The 13525-nt window shown below is 43.5% G+C and overlaps 1 protein-coding gene across 2 annotated transcripts in view; it reads left to right on the forward strand.

Moving 5' to 3' along the window:
- The window catches only part of PDE3A (phosphodiesterase 3A), a 1388780-nt gene that overhangs the window by 1195572 nt on the left and 179683 nt on the right, over window positions 1–13525 (forward strand). For both annotated transcript variants that reach the window (XM_069628418.1, XM_069628419.1), the window contains one exon: window positions 10055–10140. In XM_069628418.1, the coding sequence (XP_069484519.1) occupies window positions 10055–10140 (86 nt within the window). The remainder of the gene's footprint in view (window positions 1–10054; window positions 10141–13525) is intronic.

Below are 13525 nucleotides of genomic sequence, written 5' to 3' on the forward strand. Positions count from 1 at the left end.
ACTCGAGGAGGGTGTGTAGCTATCATATTTAAATCCTCTCTTGACATTAGACTAGCCACCTCTTCTCCACTAAAATCGTGTGAGCATCTCACAGTCAAACATCCCCCAAGAGCACAATTACGATGCATCTAATATACCAGCCCCCAGGTCCGCCTGAATCGTTTGAAGAAGATATTACATCCCTAGTAGCCGAAAGCTCTAAACCCTCAGCTCAAATTATCATCCTTGGGGACTTCAATCTCAGGTTTAATGGCACCCCAGCTACTACCCTGGCTACTGCACTATCTGAGCATAGCCTCCTACAACTCTGCTCCCAACCCACCCACTCGAAAGGTAGGACTCTCGATTGGGTAGCTGCCCTTAACTGCAATATTACCCTCAAGGACCCCCTACCTCTTGTCTGGACGGATCACCATCTCCTTTCGTTAGATATCAATATCAATAACCTAGTGCCCAAAAAGTCTTTTATTGCACCGGCCTGCCCAACAAGGAACAAGAGTAACATTACTCCCGAATGCCTTAATACCCTTGGTAGTCCCTACTCTGAAGGCACTACCAGCCACAGCTGACTTGAACTTGTTGGTCACCACCTACAACAAATCCATGTCTAAAGCTATCGACATCATTGCCCCACTGAAAATGGGCAAAGGGAAACCGAAAGCTCACCTGAACTCTTGGTACATCCCTGAACTCAAACTACTCAGACAACAAAAAAGTAAACTTGAAACACTGTGGAAAACAGTTCCCTCACTAGAAAATAGAACTAATCTTACTAATATTACCGCTCTCTACAAAAATTAGATAATATGTGCTAAAAAAGAATCCTTCAACTCCAGGATAACTCAGGCAGGCTCTAGCACGAGAGAACTATTCAACATCTTAAAGGAACTAGAAAACCCTAATCCCCCCACAAATACCTGTACTAAGGATAAACCTTGGTGCACAGGTATCCAGAATGCCCTCGCCAACAAAATCACAGGGCTCCAAACCAAAATTGAAAACAAACAACAACAACTCACTTATGGCTCAACCTCCAGTCCAACCTTACCTTTGCCCACTGTTATCAACTCAGGCTTCACATTCAAAAAGGTAACTATACCTGAAGTACAAAACATTATAGCCTCCTTGAAGCCTTCGAACTGTAAAGGGGACAGCTGCCCTGCTCAGATCATAAAAGACGCAGCTATGGATCTTTCCCCTTTCATTACCAAATTAATAAACCTATCATTCACTAGCAATTCAGTCCCAAGCAATTTGAAACACTCATGGGTTCTACCTCTGTTAAAAAAACAAACACTTGACCCGTCTATACCTACCAATTATAGACCTATCACCACCGTCCCATTCTTACTAGAAATCCTTGATAGAGTGGCCTACGTACAAATTCAAGACTATCTAGAAACAAACCAACTATTAGGAATCCGTCAATCAGGCTTTCGCCCTCAACATGGAACAGAAACTGCCCTTGTTGATCTCAAAAGTCAGATTGACGAACTCAAAGATAAAGGTAGAACTGCCATCCTTCTTCTCTTAGACATCTCTGCTGCCTTTGTCTTGGTTGACCATAAAATCCTATGCAACCACCTGTCATCGGCAGCAAAATTTTCCCACTCTGCGGTCACTTGGATCCAATCCTTCCTCGCTAACAGGACCATGCATGTCTTCTCACCTCTAGCAGCGGCCGACGTGATTCCCATCACCTCTGATGTTCCACAAGGCTTCTGTGTTTCGCCTACTTTGTATAACATATTTACAAAGCCTCTATTCAACAAGCTGGACCATCTGGGTGTCACCTACACCAACTATGCAGATGACACCCAGATACTCCTAACTCTATCCGGTAACTACAACTCGGACGTCAGCCAGATTAACAAAGTCTTCACCATCATTCAGGCATGGATGGCCACACATGGCCTCTGGATGGCCACACAAGACTGAACTGCTCCTTGTCGGATCCCCCAACACCATCTTGAAACTCAGCCCCAGCTATACTAGCTTCACCATTGATGGAAACACTATTCCTATCGTGAAAAAGTGTAAAAACACTCGGTTCCATCTAGACACCAACACTAACCTCTCCAAACAAATCAGTATGACGGCCTCAGCCACTGCCTACACAGGTAGGCTGATCAGGGCCTGTAGACCTCTTCTATCCACTAACAGTTGCCTTACATTACCCAGAGCACTTATACAGTCTAAACTGGACTACTGCAATGGCTTATTTGCAGGTGCAAACAAATCTGTAATCAACAAATTGCAGGTCCTCCAAAACAACTCACTCCGAGCTGCTCTTAATATTCCTAGGAGAGAACATATTTCTGCTATCAGAAAATCATGTAAATGGCTCTCCATCCAACAAAAAATCGATCTGAAAACTATTTGCTTCACCTACAAAGCCATAAATCACCTTTCCCCGCCTTATCTAACCAATAAATTCACCTTGAAACTTGCTACCAAAATGACCAGATCCACCAACACACTAGCCTCATTACGACCCAGGCGGTAAGTTACCGCCTGGGTCGTACCTTTACCACCATGGCGTAAACTATGTTTACGCCATGGTGGTTGGCGGACTTACCGCCCCATTCCGAGGTCGGCGGGGCGGTAAGTCCCCAATCCCCATTTACCCTTCCCCATTCCCATTTTTGCCACATAGGGCATAATGGGAGTGGGGAAGGCGTTAATTACGCCACCGTAAATTACGGTGGCGTAATTAACAACATGGTCCCTTAGAGCCATGGATTTTAACACCTGCTAAAAGCAGGTGATAAATCCGCCATGGCGCTAAGGGACCTTGGAATCAGGCGGTAAGGGTCGGCGCTGTTTACGCCGCCGTAAACCCCTTACCGCCTGGGTCCTAATGAGGCCCTATGCCTGGTGGTACCCAAATATACCCTAAAAAGAGCTGGCGGAACCCGTTTCCCGGATCTAGCCGCCAAACTCTGGAATACACTTCCACTGGACATCAAATCCATCCCCACCTTTCAACCATTCAGATCTCAAGTTATCACCTGGCTACTGAATAAATAACCAACACTACCTCAGGTCCTTCGGGACACCTCACACGCACACCTGCACTCACCCACCACCACCCTGCGTCTACTGACACTAACTTCTACAGCTCCCGTATCTCTGTGTACTTATTATATAAATGTATTGCAACATACCACACTGTCTGATTGCTATCTGCAACAATTGTATTTTTGTTAACTGTATAAATTGCGGAACAACTGTTCCAATGTATATACCTTTGTCCTGTAACCATATCCTTGAGCGCCCATATACCCCTGGGTCTGGAGCGCTTTACAAATAAAATAAGCAAACAAACAAACCATGTCTACGCAAAAAACCCAAACTGTTGGCATTGCCAGTGTGTGGTTTATCTGCAAGGATTACACCAATCTCTTGAGTTAATTACTCCTCCACAGATTGTCCTTACTTTTTTATCAGTGCAACATCAACTATATTAATACTTTAAAAATGTATGTCATCTGCTTTGTGCTTTTTAAGTCATGTGCGGTTGCTTTTGAAAGTTCAACATGTTTGGGACATGTGTTTTTTTTTTCTATTTCTATATTATATAAATATAATAACTATGAAAAACTGGCCTGCTTGCAAACTGCTTTCTATCATTGGATATCCAAACACTCATTCTCACTTTGATAACGATGTTGCATATTGTAGTGCAAAGTTTTGCATGGGCGTTAATGTGAATACACCCATATGGGTGCATACACCTAGCTGCTATTATTGCACAGTGAAATTTTGAAGTCACTAGAAATTTCTAAATCCCCAATTGAAGTATACTACCACATATAGGTACTCTACTATATTTTCAAATAATCGGAGCACACCATAAGTGTCATAGATGTAATGGATGGGCTATTCACTCCTTGAAATCTAAGGAACAGCACATTGTTGTCAAGCACATGTTGATGGTGTAAAGCAACTTAAGCCCCTTTTCTTTTCTTTAAAAGATAAAAGAGTAATAAAGATTGCCCACGCTGATAGCTCAGGAAGTCTTCATTCTCTTAAAGACAAGGAGGCGAGCATTATGCTATTTCTTTCTTTATTTACTGCCATACCAGCACTTTAAAACGTTTAACTTTAATACTGAACATTTCTGTTTTTAGAACCAAAAGTTTAGGAAAACAAAATGTAGAAGTTTAAAGATCCTTTAGTCCACACCTCTATCTGCTTAATCCACGCCAGGGAAACTACCAGCCCCATGAGTCTTAGGTCTGTGGTAGTCCTGACCCTTCTCCTCTGCACCTATCAGAGGCCAGCCCCCTCCATAAGAACCCCTCTGACCAGGTCCTTTCCTCTTTCTTAATTTCTGTCCACTTGAATAATTTGACTCTTACAAACCAAACAATCCCTTATAACTGAACAGAGAATAGTCCCTTGAAACGGTGAACTCTTCTGGTCCAACTTGACCAACTTTAACTGTTCTTCTTCAACTCCTGAGTACTCCTTCATCCGGCAGTCTTTTGCTCATCTCCTATCAATAATGGAGAGCAAATCATGAGGGTGGGAATGAGCAAAGGAGTTACATCATTATTAATATGACAATGCAGACAATGATCTTGCCATTCTGGGTGGGATATAATGCTTGCCTCCGTGTCTTTAATAGAATGAAGACTTCCTGAGCTATCAGCGTGGGCAATCTTTATTCTATGACAAGACAGGCGGCTCGCTTTATGCTTGTTCAACACTTGCCACCACCTTATTCGTAATCTCAGAAACAAGCTTAAAATAGAATGTCTTCAAGGTTGATTCAGAGGACCAATCTGCTGATTTCATAATGTCTTGAAGAGACACTCCTGTTGTAAAAGCTTTGGAAGTCATAGCTCCCCTAGAAGAATGCGCCCCAAAAAGAGATAAATCAATTCCTGCCCATTGCATTATTTCTCTCACCCATCTAGCAATGGTCGCAGACGCTACAGCATGATAAGGCTTCCTGCGCGCTATAAACAGCTGTGACACTCCTCGTGGTTTAAGATGCGCTGTTGCTTTATCATAATCTTTGATACACTGCGCTACGCAAAGCTTCTTATTACTTGTGAAGTATGGGTAATATATTACTGTAAAATCTGTCTTTGTCCTCTTGGAAATGGTAAATGAAATACCGTCTGGATAGAATATTTTCCTATCGACCTCAAGCGCTTTGACATCAGAAACCCTTCTGCAGGATGTAAGACAAAGCAGCATAGCCAGTTTTCCTGATAACTGAGATCGGATAAATTCTTGTTATCTGGCCATCTGAGAAAAAGATGAAATACATCTCTAACATCCCATAGCACTTTGTACTTGGGTTGCGGTGGCCTTCTGAGATTCATCCCTTTCAGCAACCTCACGACCGCTGGGTGCTCTCCCACCGTGTTACTTTATACCTTTTCATGACCTGCTAAAATAGCTGACCTATAAACTCCTACTGTTCTGAAGGTGCTGCCTTCCGGAAATTTAAAAGCTAAGAAGTTGAGAACCTCTACTATAGGGGCTGAAAAGGGATCCAACTCGTGGTCCGAACACCATGAAGCCCACCCGTTCCATGCCGCACCATAGCTCCGAACGGTGGAAGGCGCCCAGGAATCTCTGATGCAATCTGCAGCGAGCTGTGAAATTCCTAGCAATTCCCATCTTTTCCTGAAACTCTGCAGGCTACCAATTGTAGTGTGCCGGCTACTATGAGCGGGTGAGCTTGCGCTGATGGGTTGAGAAGAAGGTCCGGCAGAAGGGGAACTATCCTCGGAAAATCCGTAGAACGTTCCATCGCTACTGGAAACCAAGGCTGAGCCTTCCATAAGGGTAGGACCATCACGATCTCCGCGTGATCCCTGTTAATATTTGCTAGCGCTCTCTGTATCATAATGAATGGCGGTAAGGCATAATGTACCACTCCTGTCCATGGTTGTAGGAAAGCATCCGTGCCCACTGCATCCGTGACTATCTTCCAGCTGAAGTATTCTCGAGTCTGAGCGTTCAGTCTGGATGCAAACAGATCTATGTGTAGGGACCCCTTGAGTTCCTGTAATCGATGGAAGACTTAGGGGTGTAGCTTCCAATCGCTGGAGTCCACAAGATAACGTGAATTCCAGTCTGCCACTTTGTTCTGAGTTCCTGGCAAATACTCTGCTGATATGGATATTCTGTTCTGGAGACAGTAATGCCAGAATCTCTTTGCTAATTCTGCTAGCATTTTGGACCTTGTCCCACCCAATTTGTTTATCTACCGTACTGTGGAGATCTTGTCCATCTTGAGCAGGATGCAGCACTTTACTCTGTCTTTCGTAAAAGCCTGTACTGCGAAAGAGCCTTCTAGTAACTCGAGGCAGTTTATGTGGAGCTGTAACTCTTCTACTGACCATTTCCCTCCTATCTGCACGTGCTCGCACTTGGATCCCCAGCCTAATCGGCTCGCATCTGATTCTATTACCAGAGCTGGGGCGTTGCCGAAAATGGCGCGACGGTTCCAGGCTTCCATATTTTGCAACCACCAATGAAGCTCTGTGAGGGCTTCATGATCCAGAATTACTAGTTGGTGGTAACAAAGGCCTCCTTGCAGATGTCTTATTTTGAGCCGCTGAAGAGCTCGATAATGAAGTGGCCCAGGAAAAATCGCTTGAATAGAGGCTGCTAGCAGACCTACTACTCTGGCTAGACTGCGAAATGAGATAACTCCTTTCGCTATCACAGCTCTGAGCTCCTTCTTGATCGCTCTCACTTTGTACCCTGGGAGCTCGAGAGATGCTTTCACAGAATCTATTGTGAAACCCAGGAATTCTATCCTCTGGACTGGTAGCAGCTGAGATTTCTCCAACTTCACTAGAAAACCTAGCAAAGTCAGAGGTGAGAAAACCCACTAGATGTTCTTAGTTAAGGTTGTCTTGTCTGACACAAAGACGAGGATGTCGCCTAGATAGATAATAATACGAATACCTCTTTCTCTGATGGCCGCTGCCACTGGTCTCATGAGCTTGGTGAAAGCCCACGGAGTGGATGACAGGCCGAACGGGAGGAAGGTGAACCGCCATTCTTCTCCGTTCCTTCGGAAGCACAGATACTTCCAAAATGCTGTCGCTATCGGAATCGAAAGGTATGCGTCTTTGAGATCTCGGCGGGCTAGCCAGTCTCTGGTACGTAACAGATCTCGGAGCAGATGAATTCCTTCCATCTTGAAATGGTTGTATACAACCCATTCGTTTAGATCTTTCAAATTTATTACCAGCTTTATTTTGTCCCCTTTGTGAACTAGGAACGTGTTGCTGAGGAATCCGGGACCTTTTTGGTACTTGCGCTCTATCGCGTTTTTGATTTCTAACTTGCAGAGCTCGCTGTTGAGGAGTGCTGCTTCCTTTTGCGCCATGTGTATGGGGCGAGTTTCTGCCATCTGCATGGGTATTCCTATAAACTCTAATTGCAGTCCCACTATTGCTTGTAACACCCATGCATGGCTTGATAAGGCTTGCCATTCGTTCAGGTAGCGGAGAGTTCTCCCTCCCACACGCAAACTTGCGGTACTCACCCGCTGTTGTCCCCAGCTGTCGGTAAGATCCTCTTCCTCTGCGCCCTCTTGGGAATCTTGTCCTGACTGGGATGAAGGTATCCTGCTGTGTAGACTCCCAGTAATTTGTTCGTTGTCCCTGGGGTCTTCGCTGGAAGTTATAGCAAACGGTCGAGCGACCCCTATGTCGTCCGGTCCCGGCATAAACTCGCCCGGGGAAGATCTTCCTGATGGAACTCTGTGCTCTCTCCAGAGCGGAATATGTGCCCACAAATTGAGACATTTCTTTTGCAAACGCTTCACTGAACAACAGTCCTTTGGCGCCTTCACCTGCCTTGTAGGTGGCCAGATCGCTCAATTTGTTATCTATTTTTAACAGGGCTCCCTTTCTTATTTATGAAGAAAGGGCACAGTTTGTGTTGCCTACGAGGCATACCACTTGTTGCGCCCAGTTACCTAGTACTGTAGCGTCCACTGGGATACCGGTATCTTTTGATTTTTCTTCCAGATCCATGATCTTGGCTAGTGGCCCTGAGATGTCTAGGAGCTTGCCCTGACATCCCCTCCAGGCATGGTGTACTCCTTTCCTGATATCACGAGCTGCTTTTGTCACAAAGGTGACCATATTGGAGTCTAGGAGCGGAGTGTCTGTTAGCTTGTTCGGCAGCTCTGGTCTAGGGCATTCTTATCTCATTCGTGACCTCACTTCCCTTTCCAGGGGTTTTCTAATATGCAGGGCCATGTAAGCTGCCACTCTGCGTGATGGCACCCAATCTGATCATTTGGGATGCCGAATGGCCTCTGGATCAAACATGTCTGCTGTGTCGTCGATGTTCTGAGGGTCTTCTACATTTTTATCGATGTCTTCCTCTTCCTCACCCCCTTCATCGTCAGGCGAATAGCCCTCGTCTTCTTCCCCTAGATTATACACTCCTGGGGCATGGGGTCTGTCCTGACCATCTTTTTTCCTTGCCAGGAAGGCTACTTTAAGCCTGGCGACAGGGTCACCTTCCAATTGGGGAATAGTGTTAACCCTTTCCGTGTTGCCCAGGGGGTGAAAGAGTGCTTGCTCTTCCGGGCCACTTTACACCCCTTTCTTTCAACCCCTTTCTGGGGGTGTCCTGCTGACGTTCCTTCCTCAGGGCTGCTAGCCTGTCTTTTCCTGGCTGTAAGCTGTTTCTGCTGCTTAGCCATAATCATCTCCAGAGTCTCCAGCCTTTTCGTAATAGGCTGCACCCCTTGTGAGATGGCTTGCATCAAGGAGTCTCCAAGCACTTTTTTAAAACTTAATGACAAGTCAGAATCTTGTTGGGAAGGGTCTTCTATCCACTCTTCTTGACTCCACTCAGGGTAAGTGGAAAGAGTGTTAGTGGGGGTGCCAAATTGAGCCATGTCCTTGGTGTTGGAAGAGCCACTGTGAAAAAGTCAGCAGCTGGAACTGCCTCTGCACACTTCTTAACACATGCTGTAGATACTAGCAGCGTGTGTGTGAAAGCAGCTTTCCGAATCAAATTTTTTTTTTTTTAAAAGTATATTGGGGCTGGAGCTCTATCGGACCAACTTCCTTTGTTCTCTGCTAATGCACAATGTGCGCGGAAGCTGGATTCCCAGTGGAGGCTGGGAACTCTGGAAGGTTCTTGCTCCCCTGGGTCCTAACGGCCGCCGTGTTCGCCAGCGCCGTAATGCGGTCAGAGGGAGCCGGGCACGGCAGTCAGACGCGGGCTAACTATGCTCGCAAATCCGGCCCCAGCTCCCTCACAACACTCTTCATCCCCGCTGCGTTTGTAGTACTTGCTGCACTTGCGCTGACATGCTTCCCAGACGAATGATACGCTCAACGGTAGGAATACACGCGAGCTCTGAGGAGACTACAAAATCACTGTAATTATCTTTTGTTTATACGCACGAGCAACTCTGAATGGGACATATGCATTCCTGGTGTACCACTTATTAATATCCCAGCATTTAATACATATCTAGTAGGTATTATAGTTTTATTTAGCCCTTTCACATAAGAAACAATAAAATCATGTCACTTTTCTGATGGCAGCAAAAAGAAAGAGGAAAGGACCTGGTCAGAGGGGTTCTTATGGAGGGGGATGCCCTCTGATAGGTGCAGAGGAGAAAGGTCAGGACTACCACAGACCTAAGACTCATGGGGCTTGTAGTTTCCCTGGCACGGATTAAGCAGAGAGAAGTGTGGACTAAAGGATCTTTCAACTTCTACATTTTGTTTTCCTAAACGTTTGGTTCTAAAAACAGAAATGTTCAGTATTAAAGTTAAAAGTTTTAAAGTGCTGGTATGGCAGTAAATAAAGAAAGAAATAGCATTATGCGAGCCTCCTGTCTTGTCATAGAATGTGTTGGCCATCCTTGCTATGATCAAAAGAAGAGCAATAGAGCGGGACGTTGGCCAATCTCCCACAATTAAAAGGGACCACTTGAATATCAGACTCTGAAAATAAAAGCACAACATGAGGGAGCCCAGCGCATTCAAACCGTTTAACATTAAACTTAAAGACATTGTTGACCTCGAAATTTGTTTTGCAGCTGTGGGAGGCCGTACAACCAAAGCAACCCAAGTGAAAGGACGGCAGACCGAAGTGATGCCGAAGCACATTCCAGGAGCAGAACAGGTAACTCCTTTGTAATAAAAATGGGTTTACTAATGTGGGAATCACCTGTCATGATTGTGTGCACCTAGATGGCTCTTGTTTGCAGAGGATGTTATGCTGTAAAAATGTCGGCCAGGCACTCAACTGTTTGTAACCAAAATGACGGAAGTGCATGAAGGAGAAATGGATGACGTGACATTTTCTGTGACTGAGTTTGAGATCTTAGAACAAAAGCAAGTCTCCATTCATCTGAGCAGTACGTACAGTCCATTTGGAGGCAATGAAAACTGTTGCTACCCTATAAATCATTGACTCTGAATCAAGCACTTGAGTGATCATTTTCAGGGAAACAAAAGATGGTAGCTCAGTTTCCATGGCTTAGTTAGAATGATGGCATCTCAATTTCATGGGTATTTTTGTAACAACACCTCTTTTTCGTTTTGCTAGAAGTGAACTCATGGGTGCCTAGAACACGTATCTACACATTTTATAGCACATAGGAAATTATGCATGAGGATGGCAATCAGAAATATCAATGACACTTAGATTACCCAACCATAACATGCTTTGCTCTGATTGCTTTCTCCTCATTGATTATGAAACTGCACAATTCCATTCTCAAAGCTACATCAGCCTCCCCATCGACTTTTTCAAAATGCCACTTCTTGTAATGTTGCTCACCAACCACTAATTTGCACGAAACGTGACTCGACTGTGCATAATTTAGTACATATCAGTGGGGCTTCCAAAGTTCTTTAAGTGTGAGGAAACAACATTTATCCAATTGCTTTGCCCAAAGGGGTGGTTATTCTGTGCCATGTTACACTTTCACACTAAACCACAGGCAACATTTAGAGCAGACCACTTGTGTTTGAAGGGACCATTATGATAGCATTGCCTTCAGAAGATTCAGGGTAATTCCAATAATTGATTATGTGAAACAAATCTATTCATACTTGTCCAGTCCCCCAGAATATTAAAAAAGGTTCTTAACACAAGCCTGCTTTTTGATAGTGTTGTTTGCATGCAGATTGGGGGCACATACAGCCTATAATGTGCCTGCTTTGTATTCCAACTCTGCTAGTAAAAACATTTGTTTTTATGACAGTATGGCATTTTAACGCTAGTGTAAAATCAAAACATCTCTCAAGAGGTACAGTAAAGAGGAATCGGATAAACGTCGATTGTGCGGAATACAGAGAGAAACATTAGAACATTTAAGTTTATTTTGCCCGAAGCTAAGGGACTTAAGATCAATCCATCTCCTTAAAGAACTTCCCAAGAAAGTAGGTTTGGATGCTGAGAAATGGTGGGAGAAGATTTATGGAGCAGAGGATCAAGTAGTTAACTATGCTGCTGTTTACTTCTTATAAACCACCATGGAAAAAGTGAAAGAGGATCAGAGAGCTTGAAACTAAATGGGAATGAAAGAAGAACTTTGTACTGGAAGAAGAAAAATACATTTTAAAATGAAATGTAAAATAGAAGATGTGGTTTTTAAAAAGGGGGGTTGGGAAGGAAGGGAATATAATAAGAAATGCAAAAAGTTTGTAATAAACTAAATGCAAATAAAAATAAAAAATAAAAAAATAAATTAAAAAAAACAATGGATTCATGTGGAATACACCTGTTTCTAGCACTTGCTTAAACAGGCAGATACTACAGGGATCCATTGTAAATGTGCTGTAAATCACGAATTAAATAAGGCATTTGCACTTTTTCCAAAACGAAGCAGAAAAAAAAGTTTAGTAAGGTGAAAGCACCCGTTTTGTGACATGTATTTGTTCACTACTTATCAGAAGTAGTGAAAACTGCACAGACGGGACCCGTATGCATAAACGTGCAAAGAAGAGCCAACCCCTGAGTGCTTAAAATCTACCTACCCTTGCAGAATCTTGTCAGGGAACTATATCTCTTGTCAGTAGCGATGGCTGAAGCATAGGATCTCAGTGGAACATTTTGAATCAACCAATCAAAGGGCACGATTTTGGACAGTCATTTTCAATACAAGCATCTTTTGTCCACAGTGGATTGTAAGACATGTGGCAGCAGATCCTATGACTCCTGTGAACCAAAAGAAAATGTGACATGCCTCTTGGAGCATGCTGGGTAATTTCTAGATGGCAGTATGGAGCTGGAGTGATAAAACAAGACATCAAATGGGGTGCGCTATGTGAATTATCTATTTTGATGTAAAAATTATGTTGGCCACTACGTTGGACTCACAGATCGGACAGGATAGGGGATTCTAGGATCCATATAGTCTACTGAAAAAATCAAGAAACACCAGTTGCAGCCCTAGAGGTGAGAACACGAGCATAGAGGGGTGGTGGGCTTGGCTAACACATGGCCAGCAATGGTTGTTTCTGAGGCATACTGGCTGGTGCTTAAGGTGTTTTGTTAAAACATGTCTTCCTACCCTTGGATTCATCATAAATCCTAGCATCTGGAGCATTAAAATTATTTAAAAAATTGGATCCTTATTAATTTACTAATTGCTTCTGTTAAAAGAATGTGGGAGCTCTCTCAAAATTGGTGATATGTGTTATAGAGCTGCCCATGGCATGTAACAATTGTCTATAACAATTCCCAAGACAAAAACACAGACACACGCAAAACCAACCCTTTTAATTGCAGCTACCAAAATCTGGATCTCTCCTGCTTAATTTTAAGACAGGCTCATTGTAGTTTAACTTTTTATCAATGTCTTCAAACTTGTCCATTTCCTAAATATATTTTAACGTATAGCCCTTTGTGCTGTTTAACTGTATTTATTAATTTATGGAAATTGAATAAACTGTATTATTCTTTTATTTTGAGTTGTACTTTTTATTTTGAGTTGTACTTTATTAATATATCTGATCCTATCGGTGCATATGTTATATTCCCATTGGTCAGCAATCTGTTTGCCCTGCAGGGCAAGGTTCTTGCTTTATTAAGTATCTAAAATAAATGTATGCATAAATAAACAACTAGATGGAAGAGGAGAAAGGAAAGGGGCTGTAGCGATCGGACAAAGAAGGTGGAATAAAGCTGGAAGAGAGAGGAACGCGAGCAAATAAGGCAGGATATAGGGGGAGGGGAGACGCTGTATATCATGGCAAGTTGTTACACTGAATATTATAAAATATTGATGGGCTCCGTTTGGTATGATGACAGGTGTGATGTGAACCTGGGGCCAGATTACAGAAACCCTGCACCGGCGCAAGTGCAAAGTTGCACCATAATAGCAACGTTTTCTCTAGTACAAAAACCTTGGGGCCATATTATAAAACCTTTGCACCATGGCAAGTGCACTTTTTCATTGTATAAGCACTAGAGCAAACATGTCCCTAGTACAAAAAACGAAAAGGTTTGTTCTAGTGCTAATAACAATCTATATCAGCACTAGGATAAACGTAGCTCA

This window comes from Ambystoma mexicanum, chromosome 12, assembly GCF_040938575.1.
Source record: "Ambystoma mexicanum isolate Mex_15411 chromosome 12, UKY_AmexF1_1, whole genome shotgun sequence".
In the NCBI taxonomy this organism is placed as follows: Eukaryota; Metazoa; Chordata; class Amphibia; order Caudata; family Ambystomatidae; genus Ambystoma; species Ambystoma mexicanum.